General features: G+C 39.0%; 1 protein-coding gene across 8 annotated transcripts in view; it reads right to left on the bottom strand.

Annotated features, from left to right (window-relative positions):
- The window catches only part of LOC108032368 (tyrosine-protein phosphatase Lar), a 124091-nt gene that overhangs the window by 30445 nt on the left and 68557 nt on the right, over window positions 1-25089 (bottom strand). For all 8 annotated transcript variants that reach the window (XM_017106182.3, XM_017106184.3, XM_017106188.3 and 5 more), the window contains one exon: window positions 3278-3457. In XM_017106182.3, the coding sequence (XP_016961671.1) occupies window positions 3278-3457 (180 nt within the window). The remainder of the gene's footprint in view (window positions 1-3277; window positions 3458-25089) is intronic.

The raw sequence follows: 25089 nt of genomic DNA, 5'->3' as shown, positions 1-25089 counted from the left end.
TCGGGCTCTCGAGACGGTTTTATTAAAATAATAAAGTTCTAATTTAATTATGGCGCGAAGAAAATGAAGTACGACTGCCGCCGAGTTACTTTTCATTTGATAACTCACGTACCCCCAAAGAGGACCAACTCCGAACCCAACCCCACCCACATTCGTGTCCCTGCAGGCTCTAATTAGCAGGCGGCGGCCGTATAACCGAAAAATCAACGCGCTCAGGGGAAAATTCAGGGCGGCAAGGAGTAGGGAGTGCTACAATAAAGGACCATAAAGTGCTAATTGAATAAAACGGCACATGACTTGCATAACTTATTATGCGAAATATATAGTCTCTCGCCACTCAGCATTGTCGTCATTGGAAATGCAGAGGGACGAAGGACGAAGGACTAGGAACCCTCACAAGCTCCACAATAGAGCTGGGAACGAACAAACCCATCCGAAAACCTCACCTCGGGCGAAATATTTATTTTCATAAATTTAAAGCGCGCTTTAAGGCGCGGGGATGCGGATGTGCCGGGTTGGAAGGTACGTTTTAGGGCACCCAAAAGGATATTTAGCTGGCGGAAATACTTTTACGTTTCGTTTAACGCGCCAAAGATGGTGCCAGTCTGTCCGGACTCGGACCCCCCGAAATTCCTCACCTTCGGGTGGGGGTAAAAAAAGTTACCCGGCCCACGTAAAACTAATTTAACCCGCAAAAACTGCTCCTTCTCCTCCCTCCACAAGCGAACACGGCCACTTTGGTTCGTGTTGCGCTAAATTAGTCGACCTCCACATCCGTGAAAAGCGGGCAAAAAAATATATAACAGAATCCAACAAATAAGCCCCGGACTTTAGTAGGTTTGCATGGAGTCCGAGTCTCATCGTTGAAGCGGTAAAAATAATTTCACCTTGGGGAAATACATGTAACAGTTTTTAATTTGCATCGCCGTAGGCCAGCCAAAAGGCGATGGATAGTTTGGTTTGGTTAGCGCTTCAAATGGTTGCACATCCAGGAGTCGGGGGAAACCCCAGCAATCTACTTCGCTTGAATAGAATGATGGAAGCCATTTGCCAAGCCTGTTCGTTTTAATGGGTACAATGTCGTCAGGGGAAATGCATTCTACTAAGTACTTTGCAAATACGATTTCTTAACTTGTAGGGTTTCAATTTATTTAATATAAGATATAAATGAAATTCATAAAGCAAAAAATATTATAGATATTAAAAAAACGAATTTATAAGTAAAAAAAAAGTTGAAAATACTGGGATGATTCTTAGTATTTTTATAGCAGAAAAAATTAAAATACATTTTGACAATTTTTAAAAATATTTTATATATATATATAAATGAATGAGATGTAAAAAATGAATTGTAAAATATAATACCTATTTTAAAAAGATTTACAGATAACAATTTAATATTTACAAAATACAAATAAAATAGTATTTCTAATAAGATAGTATAAAATACTAAAAAGTTCATAGCACCCGTTCTTCAACTTGGTATTTCCCATTTAAGGCCCTACTGTATATGCCCTTTTAAAAACATAAAACAATAATGTATGTTATTACTACGGTTTTCGAACCTTTTCCTATCGCCAGCAGAGATAATCTTTTTCAACATGTCCCTTAAGCTCTTTGTACCATAAAAAGGTACCCTGGATAATCTCAGGGTATTTGAAAGTCAGTCGCCGCATGGAGAGGACCCTCAATGGGGGCCAGTCAATTGTTTGGCTGCCTGTCATTACGCGTAAGCGACCATTTCATTAGCATTGCGGCGCCACAGGCAGAGGTTGGATCCCAGGACCAGCAAGGACATGACATAATGTTTTTGTTAACGCCGCCAGCCTGCCTGTTTTCTTGCCATGCCCAACACGTTCCAATTGTTAAGGCCCGGCTAGGTGGATGGCCACCTGGAAAACATTTGGCCGATCACCGCGTCCTCGCAATTGAAATAATGCCCTGACAGGCTCTCACCCCCGATTCTGCACAATTTCCACGGAATGGGGGCCCATCCACCCCCCCCGTTTCGGTTGTCAACGTGACCATTATTGATGTCGTTTTAAAAGGCACTCTTTAATGCATATTAATGTCAATATTAATGTCAATATTTGAGCCTCTAATGACCAGAGGCCCCGGCCTCTGCAGTTGGCAGCTTTTGTGTTAGTTTTGCCCACTTTGGCTCACTTTGCCCCCTTTGATGTGACACAAAGAAGGCAAGAGATCGGCGCTAACGATGCGACCTGACATTGAACATATAATTATCAAATGCTGCGAATGCTGCTGCGACGCCTGATTAAAGGACCCGGCGACATTTTGTTGACATTTGGAAAGTTTCCGAGAGCTGAAAAAGGTCTCCCATCCATTCTGCGTTTCAAAGGACAAACTTTGCTCGGGTGAGAGTAGCTGGCTGCTACCTGACAAAAGTCAAACGTTAACTAAGCGCCCAAAAACTTGCGACACAAAGTGCGTCGAAGCGTAAGTAAACTCCTAAGAAATTCAAATGAGCGTAAGGAAAAAACAGATAAAAAAATGAAATGAAGAAGATGGAACACGCTCAAAAAGGTAAGGGACACGGCCTGGGTCTAGAATTTCAATAAATGAAGTCGTTTGTTTTCCCCATCAAGGCTTTCAGGGGACATCATTTAACGTCATGTATAGCAGATGGAAGATAATACACGTTTGCCTATAAACTCAAATTTGTAATTTGTTAGTTGGGCATCTAAACATAGAAAGTTAATACTTTTCTGTAGGAATTTTATTTGGATTGGCTTCAAATTTCTTTTTTTTTAGAACTAGCACTGAAGTTTTACCTTGTAATTTGTTATGTTAAAAGATACGTTAGAAATAAAAACAAGTAAAACTTCACTGGGGAACCGATTCCACTTAAAAAAGTTAACAAAAAGTAAACAATAAGTCTTCCGTTGGAATAAATGAGTTTACAATTAATTTCTGCATACTCTGAGAATCCTATCCTTTTTTGGAAATTACTGTATGTAATTATACTCTAATTGGCTTCAAATACTTTGTTTTAAAAATTGTCTAAAACTTTACCCTTGTAATTTCTAATTTGTTTTGGTAATATATATGTTACGATGGAAAAATGGAATCCATATTGCTTACAAAAAGTGTCTAAAAGTATGCAATGCAAAATGAGTTTACACGTCGGAATAAATGAGTTAGGTTTTCGGTTTCACAACATGTTGTTGCATACTTTCAGACACATTTATAAGGGATTAAAAAACTCTAGGAATAAATTTCCTTATAAAAAAATGATTGTATTTTGTTGACTACTTACCGTCTTTAAGCGAATAGCGGGGATTGCTCATATCAACCTTTGTCTGATTCTTAATCCAGTAAATGTTTGGCGTCGGATTGCCGATGGCTTTGCATGTCATGAGGACCGTGTGACCCACTTCAATGACGCGAGTGCCTGGACCCTGGGTTATAACCGGAAAGCCTGCGGGTGTTTTATCGCCTGCAACGGAGAGAAAGTCGCGAATAACAAAGGGTTAAAAATTATTATGTTGCGAAAGGCAAGTGGAGAGTGTGTGTAGCGAAATGTGTTCATATGCCAGTTTTAAGGAGCGGGACTCGCGCCAGGAGTTTTGGCCAAACAATATGGCTCCTCACATACACATAACCATATACGCATATACCACGAGCAAAGTATTGTTTTACACGACTCTTTTTATATATGTACGGAAGTTGCCGTTTTCTGCCATTTTTTTCCCACTGCTTTCTTTTTGTACTTTGTGTGTGAAGGCTTGGCTGCGTCGCCAGTTGCTTTTGTTGGCGCTTTCTACGCCATTTTGTAAGTCAAACAATGGGATTCCCACACTCGCCCACCCTCGCTCACACGCAGCATGCATACAAGTATTTGTGTGAGGTCAGCATTTACCCCAACCTCTGGGTGACATTTCCTTTGTTGCAACGCTCGCCAGCTTTAAGGGAATTTCAGTGCTGCTTTCAGTTGTCCCATCTCCCACCCTTTCCCCATTCTTATATTATTTTATTTTTTATTTTCTTTTTTTCACTTTTTTTCGCCTTCTGTGCGACAAGCTTAAAGAAAACTCTCGCGGTGGCTGTCAAGTGGCCCCGGCTGCGACTGTCATCTGCTCTCCCAACTGCATCTTTCAAATGAACAAAGCTCATTTACATTTTCCAATTAAATCCGTCGGCGGCCATGGCAATTGGCAAAAACGGAGCGAAAAGGGGAAAGACGGGGCACGAATGCGGATGCAGATGAGAAGCAAGCGGATGCGGATGCGGATCATTCCGGCTGCCATCCTCGCCGGCAGCAGCTGCCATTGCATTCCATCTGGCCACTGTTGCTGGCGGAGCTGGATTCTCAAGCGAAAGAGTTGTATAGACTAATCGGTTCGGTTGGATATCCCTGGTCATATTTAAAATACCCAGAATTATAGTACATTAAAGTAATAAAGTTATAGAAACTTTTAAATTTATAAAAGAACAAAGTACTTGCTATATATTATTTGTTAATGAAAATAGAAAATAATACTGTATTATTCTATTCTATTCTATTCTAAACAGTTTAATAGAATCAAAAACAGTCAAGTTTTCCAAACTCTTTATAACATTGAAAACATATTTTAAAGTACCAGGACCATCGTAAATGAATGGAATGAAGTTATAAGAAACTTTCGTTTTTTTTTAAATGAAGACTTCTAAATATATAACAAAGATCACTTAAGAGGAACAATCAAAGAATAAAAAAAAATTTCAATTTTTTAACAAATAAAAAAGAGAACGATTGTATCATTCATTTTCAATTTATGACAAAAATCGTTTTCTGTTCCAAACATTATAGTTTCATATTCAGAGCAAGGGTATATGCTCGCTGCTTTACCCCTTTTGACTTTACTAAGCCAGTGTTTTTTTTGGCATTTACTGAAACATTTAACAGCGACAAAATCCACAATAAACGGGCACACAGAAGTTAGTTGCAGTCGGTTGTTTTTGCTCTGGCCTGTCCTCTGTTAACTGCTGCATCCCTAGGCGCCTGGACCTGCTTCTCGTCCTGCAAGCCCCCTGAATATCCTGCCAAAAATGTCTTGCCTCTCACTTAGTTGTTTGGAGCTCTTTCGCCTGCTGCAGGAATCCAGGATTGGGGGCCCTTCGGTGTGCGTTTGTGTTGTGTTTTCAGCGTGAAATTAAAATTTTAACACAGAGACAAAAAATGCGGTTGCCTGTGAATATGTATATGCTGCTTTGCACAAAGGCATAAAATGCAAAACTACAGTAGCAAAAAGAATAAACAACGGCAGCATTGATGTTGACATTTGACGTTGCCGTCATCATCGTCGTCATCATGCGCATCCACACATCGTGGCCCAATGTCCTGGTGTCCCAATGGCCCGATGATGTCCTTCCCTTCAGAGCCCCTTCATCCCATCAACCCATCACATTGTCTGTTGCCATTTTCAGTCATTTTCACATCACCCCTTCCGTTCGCGTTGCTTTATTTATTATTGCAGTGTCACTTCCTCGCAAATGCATAACGAAACAAACGCACACAGACCGAAAAACACAAAAACAGAAAAAATACAGACACAAATGGAAAATAATGAAACTGGGCCAAAATTAACAAATAAAACTTGCACATTTCTATTAAACAATGTGGGAAAGTGCATTCTATTCGAATTGCAAATATGCATGAGTGCAAACAGCGACAAAACTCCGACTAAGCGTGCATCAAAGAGAGAAAAAAGTGTAGGTATAAATCCTCTTTTGAAACGGTTACATTTTTCAAAATGTTGAGACAAAACCCCCAACGTTTGCATATGAAAAAATGTTGGAAAGCCAATCAAACTCGGAGAACTTGGGAAGAGCTGTAGTCCTTTCTAGCGCTTAGGGATAAAACCACTCTTGAAATTATTTAGTTTCGTCTATTTTCGAGGCAAAAATACTGAGTGTTTGTCTATGGTATGATTGCTAAAAAAAAATCTATGCTCAAAAAATAAATGTAGAGAGGGGACAAGTTTACCAAGAGATTATAAAGAAGTTAAAAAATGTAACAATATAGGGTGCCACAAAAATTGTTACGGTTTTAAAATCACTGTCCAAAAGTTTTACCTTTGCATACTTTTGGACACCCAACATTATATTTAACGTTCCCAAAAGTAGGCAGTAATTCATTGTATTTCCGAGTTAAAAATATAATGTGGCAGACTTTTGAACACCCCGAATTACATTTAAAAGTGTTTTTTAAGTAGGCAGTGAATAAAAATTAGTCATCTATATTTCACAGTAATTCTTTTCGCATTGTAGCCGCGCTAAATATAGTAAAATTTTGCTATGAAAAACCCTTCATTTAAAGATTAAAATACTTAAAATTAAATTTAAAAATCTTATCAAACCAAAGAACAAATATTATTGTAATAAATTGAAAGACATTCTTAAAGTTGCAGAAAAGCTTTCTGTCTGATTAGCTCACTATAAAAAATCACCATAGATAGGTCTGCCTTCGACAGGCTATAATGCAATTTCATGGGGCGTTCCACCCGCTGCCTAACACTTTGAAAACCTTTCATTATGTGACAAAAATTGCACAGCCTGTTCTCGCAACTGGCGACAAGTGCCGCCCGAAATATCCGCAACAACAGTTCCCACTTAACACTGAAATTCTGCCCCGTTCGTTGCTGCTCGCCATGTGTGAACGGAAATTTTGGTGAAAATTCTGGGTGGATGGAAAAGCTGGCCAGCACTTAATTTACAGCATTAGAGAGGACCAACCGTAGGAGCACAGGCAAAAATGTGTTGCCATAGAATGTGATGCCGCCTGCCTTTCACCCCCCCCCCCCAAAAAAAAAACACAAAATATAGAACGCATGGATGGTTTGAAATACTACTTCAGTGTTGTGTGGGAGGTGGCAGTGCGTGGCCAAAACCGATGAAGGCAAATCAGGGGGATTTATTAAAAAGCCTAAAGCAGCAGCAGCAGCCGGCTGCCGAATTCGTGTGACATTTTCATGCATTTCAATTAAGCTGTCGTCGGAGTGTGAAAATGTACAAGGCTAAATGTTTGAATAATGGCAAACTTGGGGATCAGGAACAAAAGGCACGACTAGACGGCAGCCAGCAACAGCTTTGTTGATCTCGGGGCGACAGGTTTTAATGAATTAGCTACAAAAAAAAAGAGAAAATAAAGAGCCAAAGGTTCCTTTCATATAAGAAGTGTTAGCAGCGTATGTCTTGGAAACGATAAACATCATTAGCCGGCACAAAAGAGCTTTATTTGCATCTCGTCTGCTCTTAGATGCCACTGACCCGCCATCGAGGATGAATGGAATCCGTGGGGATTCAGGTTCTCAGCTTTTTTGTGCCTTATCGAGTCCTATTCAAAAGGCGCATTTTCACGCCATGTTTGTGTTTTCTTTTTTTTATCTTTTGTCTCTGGTCAAAGAGATGGATAATATGTTGTTTACATGGAGGTGGGGGGTCACGTTTCACGCAGATAGCTGTGCACGCTGGGCTGAATGTCAGTGGAAGAAGGTGTTGGGCCGTTGGATGGGTAAACATTTCCGAGCGGAATGCTTAAAGCAAACTCCACTTTTTGGCTTTAAAGTCACCGCCAAACGCACACAACGACAGCTCTGCACAAAGCATAAATTTGCATATTTTAATTATTCATGCATTTTTAAGATTGATAAGAAATGTTGCGGCCGAGCGGTGGGTCGTCGTCGTCGTTGTCGTCTGTTCAAGGATTTCTGGGACCTCCCCCTATGCCCGGGGCAAGTTAAAATGCCATTTTCCATTGGTCAGCAGCAAAAGCGACAGATCCGGAAAATTTAGACCCCAGCCGGAGCGCCACAAAGTGTGAACTGACATGGCAAAAAGAGTTGAAAATATGATTAAATTGTGGGAAAATAAACTTTGTGTATGGCCAGCAAATATTTTGATTTTTCTTTAAACTCTGAACTGATGAAATGTTTAGTCGAGCAAATAGATTGTTTTAAAGGGGTTTCAATTTGGGTTATTTAAAGACTAGAATACATCATTTAAGTACTTTTAAAGAGCAAAATATTTTATTTATCCCGCAGCTAAATAAATAATTATCATTTCAGAAACCACCAATTGTTATCCTCTCTTTTAAGCAATACAATTATTTTTTAATATATACAAAATTCAATAAACCAGAAAAGACAAAAGCTAAATCGGGCAATCCAAGACAAATCAAACTTGGTGTCAACTTATTCCGGATTATTCTCCGCAAACTTTTCTCCTTCTGAGTAGCCGGCCAAGCAATTGAAAACAAATCAAAACCGGGGGAGAAGCGGTGGCAGTCGTCCACAATTGACAATCTTGGGATATATGTATTTATAGGCCGGAGGAATGGATGGCTGAAAGAACCAAGCCGAACCGAACCAACCAAGAAAGTTCCTCACCGACTGAGCAAACAGTTGCGGGCTCCTAAGCAAAGTTTCCAGCTATAGTTAAGGCAAAATCCCAAACAAAACATGCTCGAAAATTGAGTGTTTATTGTGTTAAGTAGACGACGACACACTCTCCACAGGACCACCATCGGGGGGATGAAATGGGGGAAATGGACTGGGACACATCCCGAGACCCAAAGGATCCTGGGGAGATGCGAAGCGAAAAGTGTGCGACAAGACGAGCTAAAGCTGAAGAGCCTCTGGCAGAGTAAATAACCGTTTTTTAGTGGCAGGCCGGAACACAAGGAAAAAAAAAAGACAACTGGCTAAAGATGTTAGACAATGCCAACAATAAAGCCGCAAGTGCCGGCGGCTTCACAGAAATTCAGAAAGCAAAGAAAAAAAGGCAAGGATGAGGGGGAAAAAATGGAACCCCGAGCAACAAGAGGAAGTTTCATGCCCAAGACGTCGGCAAATTTGTGGCCAGTCAACACTTCCTGTTCCCGGATTCGCATGTGGATTGCCAGGACAACCGACAACGACCACCGACCACCGACCACCGACCACGGACTGGCTATGCCTATAAGTGACATCAAGAAGCCCCATTGATCAGCGTAATGAAGAGGCCGTCGTTTCCCTAATTGCCGTCGCTCCTAGGCCCACTCATAAAGGCTCAGATGCAGTCACGCCCGAGAAGATGATGCGGATGAGCTCTCCGGTTTCGAGGCTCGGCGCCTTCAAGGGTCCTTCGAGCTGGCAGCCATGATGGCAGTTAATAGATAATAGCACCGGCCGAAGGACTCGCCCAAGGAGTTGAGCCTAGATGAATTGACGAACTGAGGGCAGACGGCAATGGGCTGGGGCTCAAGTTGGGTGCCTGGGAACCTCGTTTAATTGTAATAACATTTCACAGCTTAGGAGGCAGTTAGTCTCTTGAAAACTTTAAAATGCTCAACATTTTTGTCTGTCAATTAAATGGTTCCTCAAAATAACAACTGAATTTTAGCCTTACCGTTGGAATCACAAGATATAATTGAAATTTAAAATGTTACTGATTATCGAACTGAAAACTGAACTCTTGCTAATAGTACCATCTGCACTTAGGTTTTAAACTTAAATTGCTTACAGATTAAGGGTATATAAGAATAATGTATATGAAAACTGTAAAATGCTCGCAGAACCATTTGTCGATTCCTGGCCTCGAGTGCACTGTCCATTCAGATGTGGATGCGGATGGAAAAAGGTTGCGAGATGTCCTCCTCGTCTGACAAACTGACAAACTGACGGACTTGGATGGCTTGTCTGTTTGTCTAAATGTCAGTTCGGTCTGATGGCTGCATGTGTATCCACTGACAGACGACATGCACAGCGTACATCTTATTAAGTTTGCATTACGATGTTGCACTCGGAGTTAGGTGCTTGTGTCCTTGCAGTCCCTCGGCCCTTTCAGATAGCCGAATCGACTCAACTCCTAAGACGGCCAACACTGGGACAAAAGAAGTATCGTCTTAAAATAATAATAAAAGGCTATTGAGTAACAAACAAAACAGAATACATTCATTGCGAAAACTAAACAACGAAAAAATAAGAGCAAGTCTGCTTGATTTCAGCGTTTCATCTTCTCACTACTTCCGAGTATAAGTGTTCTTGAAATTAAGCGTAAAGTGTTCTTGACTTGGTTTTTTAAGGAAAATTATAAGAAGCTGCAGTATCGAAATCATCCATAACTAATTCTAGGTTTTGAAAATAAAGTAAGAGAGAAGAGATAGGAATTATTATATAGTAAGATATATACTTTTCTTGAGTTAAGTTAGCTTTGCTCGGAAATAAATGTGAAAGGTGTTCTTTAATTTAGTTTCACTTAAGGTCTCTTTTGAGGTGTCTTTTTGTTTTCAATGACTTTACCTTCAATACATGTTCTAGATTATCCCAAAAGCTGTTGCTCAATGCATTTTTCTCAGTGCAGAATGATGAGATACTGAGCTGGAGAGAGAAGTGGATTTTGAAGTGAGCCAGAGTTTCAATTTCTCTGTCCAGGCCATGACTGTCGAAGTCTATTTTAACATACGTCTGCCGTCCCGCTCTCCCCAAATGGTACTCTCTCTTTCGTTCTGCATTTCGCAATTTAATTTAATTTTTCTTCCACCAGACGTTTGATAATACGGCCCCGCCTGCCGACCAGTTACTATTACTGCTGCTCCGACTGCTGATGCTACTGCTTTTCTGCTGCTGCCAGTGGTCTTCGCCTCACAGTTATGGCCTGGCTGGCGCATTTTATAAATTTTTAAACTTATGGCTCATTTTTATGCATTTCCACAGAATGCGCAGTGAGACTGCAAGGCGAAGTAAACGAAAAAAATGAAAAATAAAAGGACGATTGCGACGAATGGAAAAGGACGATGGAGAAAAGGCCCGGAAGGTATGCGGCGGATCTAGCCGATTTTCTCCTCAAACCATCTCCAAGGACCCCATTCCTACTTGTCTCTCTCTCGCTCGCTCACCCCCTGGCCATTTCTAATGCGTTTTAATGCGATAATAAATCATTGGAAATCCATTTGTATTGTCAACACAAGTTGACAACCGAAACGAACACAAGACGCTTTTGGCTTGCATGCGTGTTGACCATTAAACGCCAACTGGTATGCAATAAAAACGAGAAAAGCTGTTATATTTAGACAGCGAGACACATAAACACCTCACCTCCTTGCTGATAGTTCTCACTAATGATACACTCTTCGCTCGGCGAAACTTTAAATGAGTTGGGTTTAAGGGATGTCGTAAAAAAGGAAATAAAATATGCTAAATTGGAGACGAAAACGTTTTCCAATTTCAGTAAATTTCCATTGCAGTGCTCTCGATTTATTGGGGATTTTATGCCCAGGAACTGAGGGGTATTTGACCCACTTCTGCCGCCATAGATCACGCGGCGTTTAAGTCCGGCAAACATCAGAAAGAAAAGGCGCCAGAAGGCAGTAACAAACAAATAGCCATAAAGGAGACGGCGAAATTAATAAATAAATTAATAAATTACAAATAATTTATCACGATTCGCACACACACACGCGCGGGCTCGGGGTCTATCGTATTCCCAGCCACCTTCTGTCTAAATAAGTCTATTAGAGAAATGAAAATAAATTGCGTGCTTTCAGGCGCCTGCCAGTTGCCAGGTCGAAGGACTAAGGACGAAGCGGGAGCCATCGATTGCCGACAACATGCCAAGTTGGACAGACACAGATACAGACGCAGACACACAAGCAGCAGCAAAAACAAAAGCCAAATTCAATTATAAATGCGTGTAGCAGGCATTGTCTATAAGTCTAATATGCTATGTGTATATATAATACATATCCAGACGATGTGGAATGGTGTGTGGGCTGCTGGCTGTGTGCTTGTGTACTAAGTGTAAGTGATTAATTTTTGACAGGCGCATTTGTTGTGCGGTATTGAAAACAATCAATGCCCAATCTAAGACAAGGCTCCCCAATGGATTCGCCCCTCCAAACCTTCAGCTTCAGCAATTAGAGAACTTGAGCAAAAATGCCCTACAAACCTCAAGTGAATTGGTCGAGACTGCGTTTATTGGGCACAAAGCAGATGTGGCCAGCTTGTAAATAAATATTTTGCATATCATTCGTAATTTACCACAATATCGAGGCCAAACTATGACAGCTTTTGGATTTTATCCGAGTCGGCGGTGTCAACTCTGAGTGGCTTTAAATGTTATTCAAATTGATTTATTGAGTACGAAGTTTATTAAAAATGGACACAAGGACAAATTAACATATAACATACTTGCATTTATTGTTGGTATTAAAAACTATTTAAATAGGAAAATAATGAAACACATTAAAGCGGCTTAAAAATTAAATTCTGATACTGATAAAATAAAATAAAAAATTGTAATCAAAACTTAAGATACATTAAACGAAATAACAATGATTTTCAAGAACTGTTTTCCCGCAGAAATTTAACCAAAACATACTATCAAAGTTTTGGGATAAAAGTTAATTTTAAATTTATTTGAGAGAACATTAAAGGGGCTTAAAGGTAATATTTTATTTGGTTTACAATCCAAGTTAGCCGTAACAAATGTTGAACCCGAATAAATATTTTATGTATTTTATGAATTTTTTTGCCCAAAAAGCACAGCCCCGTTTCATTTCGCTTTTTGTATTATTTTCATCTCATTTAGGGGCCATTCCTCAAATATTTACATGCAGCCTGTTTTTACGACTATCTGCTGAGCCGACCCCACACCACCACGACCCCAGGGCCAATTGGCAAATGTGCGTTTTGGGTAAAATTATGGCATAAACCACCTGGCCTCCCCAAAGCCTGGCTATCCCAGTGCCTTTTGCATGCAGGTGATAAATATAAAAATCAAGCGAAAACCAAAACCAAAGCTAAAAGCCGCCAGAAACCCAGCGAAGCTCTGGCCATAATGCAAATTTATGATCAGAATTCAATTATGTGCTTATTGAAACGCAGCTGCTGCCAAATGACGATGGAGAAGGCAGGGCAAGGTGGGCGAGTGGGGGGCCCAAAGGATGGTTCTGGCCATTCACGCATCCGGCCAGCAGTTAATACTGCCCAGTTTAACGGCTGAAGCCAAAAGGCTATGATTTACGCACACCCCAACAGATACGTATATGTATCTGAAATGAAAGGCGGACATGTCCGTGCGCCCAAACAAACACACAGAATAACAATTGCGGCTTAAAGTGCGTGGCAAGCACATTTTATGACCAACGGGCGGTGCACAGGGGCGTCATTAAACCAGTTAACAAATAAATTCCAAAAGCACACAGGGCCAAAAGGAAACGCAATCGCGGCTTCACTGACCAGGCCAGTTATGGCTGGCCTAAATGCCCCTGCTGGCCGAAAAAAAATCAGTGGGGAACCCATATTACTGGCTTCGAATTAGGCCAACAGAGAAAAGGTAAATGATAAAGGCTTTAAATAAATGCATAAACTTATTTATAAAATATCAAGTTTATCAAATTCAATTGTAGATTTCAAGTTGTCATTAATAATGATATAATAAAATAAGGAAGGTATATCAATTTTAATTTCAATATTTATTTAAAAACTGCAATTAATATGCATGTACTAATTTCATAAATTAAATACTGCATTTAAGGCTTACATAGTTCAATATATGATTTTATTATATATTAATATTGACTTTTGTATACTTAATAAGGTACAAAATTAACATATACAAAACAAATTTGTACATATATTTCTAATTGTTTTGATATATATTTATGACATTATTTCCCCAGGTAAAAAATGTTTATAAATAAAATTTCAACAAAATAAGACTACTTATTTACTTCAATATTCTTCTTAACTTTTCGCTTCATTTTAACAATGTCACACCAAAAAATCTCAATTAAAATACGCCAGATTGCACCAAGCAAATATTTCCTCAGTTAAATAGCACTTCCTTTTTTTAACTTTTTCTTATTGATATATATTATTTTTATTTACTGTTTGGCTGCTGGCTTAAAGCCAGCTATTTAATTGAGACTCACAAACACATGGCATAAACACCGCAGGCTGGTGTGGCTGCAAAAATGTTTCTTTTCCGGTCCCCAGATCTTTTTTACTTTTATTGTTTTTGTTAGCCGATGATGGCGATGCTACTTTTGCCGTTTTCACTGTCTGGGCGTTCATGTATAAATAATTTGAAATTAATTACATGTAACAGGCAACTGGTTCTCCCATCTGTCTGCTTTATGCGAGTTTGTTGTTAAAATAACAGAAAACAAAATACAAAAAAAGAGGAAAAGGTTTCCGTTTTATTGTTGTCAAAGGTTGGCCGTCGGTCAATTGGCAGTAGTGTAGTAGAGCGGGCAGTGGGCTATAAAATATATATAAGGTATATGGGAAAACAAGATGTGCGACGACTGCTGCACAGATTTATGCTACGCAATTAACAATGCTGGCCATTAAGGGAAACTACAACTACAACTACATTTACAGGCCACAACTACGATTGCACATATCCGCGTGTGAGTGCGTTCAGCTTTTTATAGCATACTTTTATGGGCCAACAAACAGACTTTTATTCGCACTCACAGGCGGAGGCAGCTTAAATGTTTTTGAATTTAAACTTATAATTAAAAAACTTTTCTTCTCTGCCGGCCCCCGACATTGTTAGCCCTTTAATTGGCCCTTTGTTACAGTAGTTGTCCGCTTTCCGCTTTCCGCTCCTTTCTTGCCACCAAAATGCCCTGCACTGCACTGCCATTTCAATTCATTGGGCATTTTTGTGTCCCGCGACTCCCCCGAAGCCTTAAATCGTTCATATATGTAAATGGAATGTTAAACATTGAAATGAACTTGCATTAAGTTGCATAATTACATTTCGCAATAAACGCTGGACACCGCACGCACACACACACACCCTCGACTCATATAATTGAGTGCCTTTCGCCATTCGCATTCGGCATTCCCCATTTGGATGTGGCATCCGGTGTACACTATATATTATTTATTGCAAATATGCCCATAAAAAGCACAATGTAGTCCATTGTTGGGAGGGGGGAAAGAGTGTGGCGTACAGAGATCTGAGGTAAAAATAATGGCCAACTACCTTTTGCACTTTGACATATGACAACCATTGCCCTGCTGCAAGCTGTGCATAGTGGCTCCGCTGACATGGTGCATAAAAAATTATTACAACGCACAAAAGTCCGGGAATGCAGTGAAATGTTTGCACTTTTATCCCCTGGTAATATCCAGTGCAGGGATTTTACTTTGAGAAATCCAGCTGCTATATATATTAAAAACAGTCATAGAAACAGCGAAATAACTTTATATTCCTTGGTCATTTGCTTTAATTAACCGCTCGAGCTTTAATAAAGACAGTAATGCCATAACAATAACGGGAATAATGCACACCAGACTTTCATACACACACACACACACACACCAAGCCAGGGAGCGTCGCATATGGCGCATAAATATGCCGGAAATGCCGTACAAAAACTAATAACCAAACGGAAATGCAAAAATGCAAGCGAACATACGTATTAAAACAGGGAAAACATAACAAAAAAAGGGAATACAGGGACCATAAAAACCCCACGCCGTGCTGGGGAAATCAACAAAAATGAACCAGGATCCAGGGGCTCTGCTCTGAATCTGGGCACTACAGCGAAGGTAGCGTAACCATAAACCAAAGGACATTTAATGTTCAACTGGCAGAAAAAAAATTTAATTAATTTCATATGCGAGCCAAATATTTTCGGATCCCAGCAATGGCTCTTTCCAATCTTGTTGCTTTCCGCATTTTATTTTTAAAAGTTCTACCTAGCGTGTTATTTAATATATATATATATTTCGAATTTTTTATCATATACCTACATCTATTTTTACTTCGTTTGCCTTTCAACTTGTGTTTGACATCTATTAACATTCTTCTTGTTGTGTTGCGGTGTTTGTTGCTGAATCCCTTCGTTTTTTATTCGCTTCTTTTTTATGGCCCGGCATTTACATAATTAAATTTATAAACATTATTGGTAGCATGCTTTTAGCTTTATTAATTTCGTGCCCGTTTTCGGATGCATATGTCAGGGGAAATGACTGTGGACACACATCGCGATACTCGGACCCCAAGAGCTTGGCTTTCGGTTTGGGTAATAGGGTCCACATCCTGTTTGCCAGGCAACAACATATGCTCTATATGTGCGGTTCGGTTTGTTTATTAATTATATATGTATGTTTGCCAGCCAGTGGATCCGTTCGGGTGTACGCATGTACACACACGGGCAGCTCATTTAATCAATTTACCTTTAGTTGATGATGGGCGGCAGAGCCGTAAAGGCAAATTAATTACAAATAATAGATCTTGATATTGTCATTGGTGACTTGTCTATATATAGTAGCACCTTAAAATCACCCACAAACAATTTAATTGGAACGAAAAATTTGTAGATTACCAAGCAGCAGAAAAAATACATATTGCTGAATTTAAACCTATTTAAAAAAAAAGTGTTCTGGTTAATTTAGATAAAATTTAAAAATATTTCTTAAATACACCGCTTTCATTGTTAGGTCAACTAATAAATATATGCATAAATCCATATAAACTGCGGGTTATAATCAAAAAATGGAAGCTTAATTTATGCATGTGCATATTAAAAACGCCATAAATAATTAATGGGCTTTGCTTTGCACACTTTTTTAAATTATGCTGATTTAATACATATTTTTTTTTACAGATTTAAAATTTTAAGTTCTTTGAACGTTCTTTAAAATTAAAAATAAAACACTTTTTTATTGAGAGAGCGAGATTTTATTGATTGACAGAAAATGCGTGTCAAGGACAAATAAGAGTTCCCCATTGGGAATTCCAATAGACCATTGTTATATATGTATTTTAGTAAATTAATCAATGATCGAGAGCATTTCACTCCATCATATTTCATATTGAATAATTGCAAGAATGGTCAAGAAGGCGGCCAACATTTAATTAAAAAAAAGCTGGACATAAAGGATAAACAAGGCAATAGCGAGGGGCTCTCTTATTAATTAGTTCATAATTAAAGCAAAAAGGACTTTATATATAGAGCTGCAAAAAGGAGAAGCACTCGTGCGTGTGGGCGTGTCCGAATGACAGAGGCAGAGACCAGCTGCAAATGGAGATGAAATGCGATGAGATGAGCTTGAGTTGCTCGAGTTTCCCTCATCATCGTCGTTATTATCATTATCATTATGATGAGACAACAAGTGCATCCTTAATTGCTTTCGCTGCCAACACAAGCAGTACAAGTTTTTTACTTACTACTAGTTGTTTGGACTTATTATTTGCCCATAAAGCAAATGCGTACAACTCAGCAAAGAACTTTATAATTATGCTGATTGCGGCGACAGAGTGGCGATGACGTTGGATGTTTATACAAAGCTATATCTTTTCTAGCTTGCCATGGGATTTTTGGGGGCCGGAAATATATATCGGTGAGCCGCATTTCCACTTCAGCCCTTAGATATAGATATGCAAATGTAATTAGTTGCATGGCATGGACATGGACACGGATGCAGCCACGAACAAGGACAGGATACGGACAGCCGGGATACGGACAGCCGGGATACGGACAGCCAGGATACGGACAGCAGCCAACTGTGAAACACGGCCACACTGCGCGCTCTCGACGCTTGGCGCCTCGTAAAATGTTAGCGTACCGAAACAATTTATAGCGAAAATAGAATTAAAACCACAAAAGCAAAACATGCCAACAAAGAGGCGAACACAAAAAAAAATACAAGTAAATTTGCAAAAGAGAAAGGAAACAGTGAAAAGGGAACTAAACGATATAAAAAATACAAGCAGCTAGCCAAAAGGCAGGACCCACTGCGAAAAAATAGGAATGGGAGGCGCTGGGCGGTAAGAAAGAGCAGTCGGCTAAAACCAAGATTTATATGCGGAAAAACTCGGTGGGATCCACACTGGAGCCATAGAATACCCTCTTAGGCCTGGCAATAAATATAAATTAATATTGATATGTATTGAAAAGCTCTGGGGATATTCAATTGCCTTTCTTCTTCCTTATATATGCGCTTTTAAATTATTCCTAGTTATATTGAAATTTATATATTATCCTAAATACAATTCATAGAACATAGACCAAATCAGATAGATTTAAGGATTAAGTTAGAAATTTTTAAAATTTGAATCTGTATAAAACTAATTACTTTTAATTACTAATTTTTTTAATTAAAATCTACTGTTGACTCCCTATATTTACATTCAGTTTGCCGGATACCAACGTAATTTAGTCAGGAACCTTGGAATTCCCTTGTCATACCTGTGGCTACAGGGTATGCCCACAAGAGGCAACAAAATCAAGATGGAAAAGGCTGAAGGAGCCAGGTGCGGAGTTTCGAGGGGCATTGGCTAACAAAAAATGTGCATAGATTTGGCCACAATGCCTGGAACGCGACAGGAACTCTCCCGAGCGAGAACCACCAGGAAGAACAAGAAGGACGATGCATATAAATTTGTAATTCTTGATGCAGCCGCAACGTTTATTAATTTAAAATTCAATTTCAAAGTGGTCAAGACTTCGTTTTGCAATAAAACGTGGTCACTCGAGACCATGCCAAGTCCCCTCTATTACAGCACGTTTCTCTGTGGGTGGGTAAAATGGAATCAATAGTGCTGGTATTAATGCTCCGGCAATTAGTGCGATCAAGAGTCTAATTGTTTTTCCCCAAGTCCATCACAGAAACCAAGGGTGATGGAATTAATAATGCGTTCGACGTGTGCAGCTGTCACGTCTGCAAATTTAAAGCTGCCAGATAGTAGTTTATATAGCTATAAACTATAAAAAACTATAAAAGGAAATGAAATCTGGCTTAGGGATAGATTTTTAATAATAATAAAATATTATTATTAATATTATTATTAATTAATATTAACTATTAATCATAAAATAGTTTATAGTATATTTAACAAACATACAAAGCAATTATATGATATGTTAGAATTTAGCACTCAAGCTATCCGTGACGTAGAAAAATATTTGCTTTAAGATATAATCGTTTAATATATTAACTAAACTATTAAATCCTGCTTAATTAAACATGGCTTTAAGAAAGAATTTTCAGTAATCTTAAAAAAATGTTTTATAATTTTCCATTCAAAACATCCAAACTGCCACATAAATCTTAAAAAAATGTTTTTTCTATTTGTCCATTATTTAGTTTAACAAATAAGTAAAGCAATATCATCTTTCAGGATCTAAAACTCAGGCAATTTGCGAGACAGAGCACTACTTTCTTTAAGAGATAGCACAGTAAAAGTTCCTCTGAGGATACCAAGAAACAAAGAACAAGGGAAAGTGGGGGAATACAAAACACGAAGGGAAGAAAAAGCTATGCAGAACATTAAACACAACTGACAGCTCGAACATACGTCACGTTGGGCTGTCGTAAAGTTTCTGGCGCTGTTTCAGCCACAATTTGTGGAGGGCGAACCCAGACAGCAGCAGTGCAGCGATACACATGGCCAGCACATCGATGACTCCGGGCCATTTTTAATGGAAACTCATTTTTGAGGTTAATTGTAAGCTAAAGATGGAGGGAGGGAATTTCTTTTATTTTTTGGCCCTGTTCCGGGGACGGAAGCCCACTATCCAACAGGCAAATGCAGAGCATATGTGGAGGAGCGGGTTAAACTGGCTCAAGGCTAGTAATGCCCATTGTGTGCGGAAAATTATGAAAGAGCACACTGTGTGGCTGACCTGGTGGGGCAAAAGTTGGTGCCACCACCACCAGATGTGGTTAATGTTGTGCACGACATTTTATAATGAGCGGAAGGATTTTAAACGCCCTTCTTTATATAAAAAACTCTTTTATTTTCCTTTTAAGAAAGGTATTTTCCAACTAACTAAACAACTATTTCAAGTTGCAAGGGAAACTATTTTCTAGCTATGTTACCTACTATTTGTCACCCCTTTACCTTATTATTAATTATTTAATTACTTTAAAAACCTATTTAGCCCTTTTCAACATCAAATTTAGTTTTATTTAATTTTATTAAAAATATTTATAAATAACATAGCAAAAGTTACAGATGAAACCACATCTATATTTCGTAAAAAAGAAACATTTTTTTTGAGAGTTCAATCATGGTCAAGCAATTTGTATTTTGTAATTAATAGTATTTCTGATCTGATCTATGAAATACGTTTGAAAAGCAATCCAAACAGCACACAGTACTGGAAGCCATGCACTTACATTACATAACACCGAATTGGCAGCTGAAAATACCAAGCTCTCCACCATTAATGCCACAATTAAGGCCATCGAAAGGCCAGCTACATAGACTGTAAATACTTACACTTGGCAAACATAAAACTTTAAGTCTGCACAATTTTTTGACTGCATTTTCATGTGTAAGCCCCATTTCCACGAGGGCAAAGAAAAGCCTCTTTGGGCCGCAATTCACAAGTACACATTTCTGCTGACTTGCTGACTCTTGGGCTTGAACATCATCATTTGCCAGCTGAGCAGCCAAATTCCACAACGAATTTCCGTTTGCTGATGTTTACCCTTAACCAAAATGCTTTAATTAGCCGCCGACTCGTACACACAAATTCAAGTTCAGTGCCCCAAAAGGAAAATGAGCGTGGGGAAAAGTGCTTAGCATTTTTCCGCTGCCTTGGCATAAATGGCTTAATCGTCGCCTTCAAGAGCGACACTAGAAGGAATTCCATTTGCAATTACTTTAATTACACTGAGGCAGATTTATCGGTTTGGGGCGCCCGAAAGTATGCAGTGTTATGATACTACAAAATTGTTGGCACATATTTCAAGTTGTACGGTGTACGCTCGGTGTACGGTGACAATGACACACACAGATGTTCTGCCTTGGGTCCTCCCTCTCGTACGGAAGAGCACGCTCTGCATACTCGGAAAATGTTATTTATAAAAATGACAGACACTTCTATTTCGCCTGGGTCCCCTATATGGTGTGGCATATTTATATATATATTTTTTTTGTTTTTCTTGGCGGGCGGAAAACAGAAAACGATGTGAAAAATGGTAATGTCTGCGCGGCGTCACGTTCCAGAGTTCGCAGGGACTGTGGGTCGTCTTGTCGCACATACCACACTAGATTAAATTATAATCGAGCCACGAATGGCCTCCCGAACTTGGCCAGATTTGTGCAATTGACTGTGTAAGTGTTGGCATTGCGTGAATTCCTCAGGACCTCCCTTTTATTTTCGTTTTTAATGAAATGTCAGTCACTCGGCAGGACCATTTTTCATCGCAGGACAACAACAGCCATGGCAACAACTGATTAACTTTTAACAACCGCTTTTGCATTAAAAAAAATATAAAAATATTTCTGAGAGCCATCGTAAATCATACAAGTCAAAGCAGAGGCCAATTTTTTCCCCGGCGGCTCAGCCTTAACCCTTTTTTGACTTGGCTGCAACTTTGACACTTTGCGTTAGTTTATGTGATATTTCATATGTGATAAGCCAGTGACATTTAGATAGGTCTCGCCCTCTGGAAACGCGGTCAACTATTTTTTCTCCCGACCCTTTTTCTCCCCCCTTTTTTGTCGACTGCTGTTGGTCAGTGTCAAAGGGCATTTGACGCCTTTTTGCATGGCTCATTGAGCAATTCGTTTTAGGAGTGTCGGAAAAAAGGTCGAGGAAACGGTTGAGCTAAGCTAAAATTAGTTGGGCGGCAAGAGTAAGTGATAAACTATGAGATGAAATGTCCGAAAAAAGTGCCAAATAAGACATTTTCTGGTATTAAGTTAAACACAATGTTTATGGGGGAAAGCGAGAGAGCTTTTTAGGGGTAGCAATAGAAGATAAAGCGGTATAAAGCTGATAAGCCAAAGGAGGAAGAGGAAATTTGCTGAAATAAGGATGAAGATATTACGAACATTTGCCTTAAAAAATAGGCAAATATCCGGGAAAAATTCAATTATTAATTAAGTCTCATCTGCCAGAGAGTGTTGATATTCCCATATATATTCAAATTTGTGGGATAGGGAAAATAATATTTCAACGAAGGGCATTTTCCAACTCTTGACTTATTGCCGGATCTTTTTAGCATCCTGACAAGCCGAAATAATTTTTCACTCCCGATTCCCGCAATTTTTGGCTGAAATGTAAGCCTCCCGCTCCAGAGCGCTCGGCACTCGTTTACAATTGTTTTACGCGATTTATGCCACATGTCAAATGCCTGACAAAGGATGACCTGTTTCCATTCCCCTCCCGCGCTCCACCAACTTAACCCAACTCCACATGACAGATAAGTGAAAACTTTTTCTGCGTATCCTAAAAAAAACAAACAAACAAACAGCAACCCAAATAAAAACCAACAGGAGGGGTAGAAAAATTTCACATGTTTCGAATTTTTTTCAAGTATTTGTTTCGTTTTTTTTTTTGTTTTAATGTGTGACAAGCTCAAAGCAAATGCAAAACTTTGCTACACATGTAATGAAAAAAATAAATAAATAAACAAACATTTTTAGGGGGAGGGATGAAGGCAAGATACCCTGTGACAAGTCGAAGGTCCTTGTCTGACTGTTCCACCGATAACACGTACACACAGGAAAATATTTAAGCAGTTTTTCTCTTGAATTGAGAACATTTGTTCTTGAAAGCCGTGTAATCACAGTTCTCAATATCAGAACAACATGATGAGAAGAAAAAAGGTTGAACGCAGTTTGTGTAACAACTTTTGCATCAGTAAACTCTACCGACTGGATTAAAAGTTTGGATAAGCAATTCCACCACATTTGAGAACATTTTCAACTTAAAAAGTATGGTTATATTTTAAAGAATCATTTTAACTCAAATAGAAACGTTAGAATTGTCTCTGTGCATTAACTATATACAGGAACAGCTTAATTGAGAACATATTTATCTTAATAAGTGTCGTTCTATTTTTAATACAATTTTCAGCTGAGATGAGAACATCAGAATTCTCTCTGTGTATATACTTTATACATGAAGACATACTACGAGGCCAGGAAGACGGACAGACAGACGATTGCCTCGATTTACAATGCGCTAAGTGTCGCCAAAGCCACGCGCCAAAAGTTGAGATATCAAAAAGGCATGGCAAGTGGGGCCAAACAAACAAATAAACAAAACACACAGGACGAGGAAACAAAGACATATCGTAAGTGGCATCGTATGTCAAGACGTGTCAGGATCACGTCAAGGTGTACCTGTATACATACCAACAGGCAGGCAAACCTCCCCCACAATCAAGCCATCTAATTTGCCTGGCAGGCAAACAAACAAGCAGAGAACTTTACATCATGGAAAAATGCCTGATTAAGTTGTAGGCATTTCGCTGTTGAAGTGCAAAATGTATATCTCACCAGAGCAATGGAATTTTCCACTTGCCGGAAATTTCGCGAGTGTCGGGGTAAATGCATTTATTATTTAAGAGGCCAAAAATATAACCGCAGACCCGCTCGACATCGTCTCCATCATTGTTGGTTCCTCTGTGGTCTTTCGGATACCGAAAAGCCCCCAGCTGCTGCACAATGCACTTGCCAAACAAAGAGCCAAAAAGCAGCCGAAAACTAAAGCCAAACATACAAACAAAGACAGCTATGCTCTAAAAAATATATAGTATATATATTCGCTGTTCTTCTCGTCGGGAATAGAATAATAAACAAACAGTGCCTGCTTATAGGAGCCGAAATTATGTATGAATGGCTGGGTGAACACGGTGAACTTTGCTCCCCGAGAATGTGTCTGTGTGGTGGCACATTCAAGTTTTACAAAGAAACTCCCAGTTGATGGCCAGTCGCAGCAGGATGGAATTAATTAAGTCAAACAAAGCATTACCATTTCAATGGATTTAAGGGATCTGGTCAGGAAACAGTTTATTGAATTAAAATCAAAGTATTCCAATAAAAATCTTAGAACTGCATCAATATCAAACCCACTATTACAATTAGAACTTTCATCAATGAATTTTTTTTCTACATACCTAAAATCGGCATCAAACCCATTGTTATTATAACCCAAACTTTCCTCATGGAATATAAAACCTCTTTCTATCACAACTTAAGCTATCATCAATGATTTTGTTTCTTTCCGAACTTACTACAATCTGTTTCACAACTTTATTATTATGATCAACTACCATCTTACAGAAAGGAAACAAAAAATGCATGAGCAGAAAATGGGAATCCTGTTAAAAATAAATTGCATTTAATAGTGAACTTCCGTCGCCTTCGCTTTCGTGCATATAAAAACTAACAATTTCACTTTCATATCTATTTTCGTTTTCCATTTTTCGTGAAGCCAATAAAAGTTCAATTTTTTCAAGTCGCTTCCAATTTTATTTAACGTCATTACATGTGAAACTTTAATACCGAAAAAAATTGAGATGGCAGAAGGCGACTTGCACTTACTCGGAAGCCGAGAGAAGAAAAAGTGGGTTGATTGAAGGCGGAACTGGGGAAATATATATAGATATTGATGCATTTATCTATATATATATTGATGCAAAGGCGGACTGTCATGTGGATATCTAGGTCTGCTACCTATTTCCACTGATGAATTTCAAATGCATTTTCCGGCATAATAAAATGTGTATATTGGGGTTATGGGGAAAAAATCGAACGCAGCCTGTAGGAAGCGGAAATCCCATTTCGATGATATAGCACATATTGCTCTCGTCACTTTTGCCTTGCATGTATAATTCAAACTAACTTGGCTAATCTCCAAATACCGTTTCGATTGCGTTTTAAGCCCTTTCGATACGTTTTGATTAAAATCCTTGCTTCCTCGGGGCTTCATTTCATTTAAACCAGGTATTGTGGACTTGCAATACGGCTTGGAGGAAATTTTCTGCTGCATTCCCATTTCAAAAGGCAGCCCGTTGCCAAGTTTACCAATTTAAGACGACGACTTTTGATATTTTCGTGTGCGATTCGCTCGCACGCAACTCTGCCATTGCCAAATATACTCGTACATGTGCTGTGTAGTTTTTGAAATATTTTCGCAATTTAGACCGCCACTTTATGGCTTTTCGGCAGCACAAATCATATTAAGTGAAATGCGAGTGAGCGAGATGAACATTTAATTGGTTTAAATTTGAGAAGCAGCGAGCTGTGTTTAGTTGAACTATTATGGCGAAATTTATTCCAAATCGTTAGTGGTTGCCGCGTTGAATTATGGCCATAATAAAAGATAATTTATGAAGATGAAGT

Source organism: Drosophila biarmipes, chromosome 2L (genome assembly GCF_025231255.1).
Source record: "Drosophila biarmipes strain raj3 chromosome 2L, RU_DBia_V1.1, whole genome shotgun sequence".
In the NCBI taxonomy this organism is placed as follows: Eukaryota; Metazoa; Arthropoda; class Insecta; order Diptera; family Drosophilidae; genus Drosophila; species Drosophila biarmipes.
The sequence above is the reverse complement of the archived record's forward strand: the minus strand, read 5'-3'. Positions and strand labels throughout refer to the sequence as shown.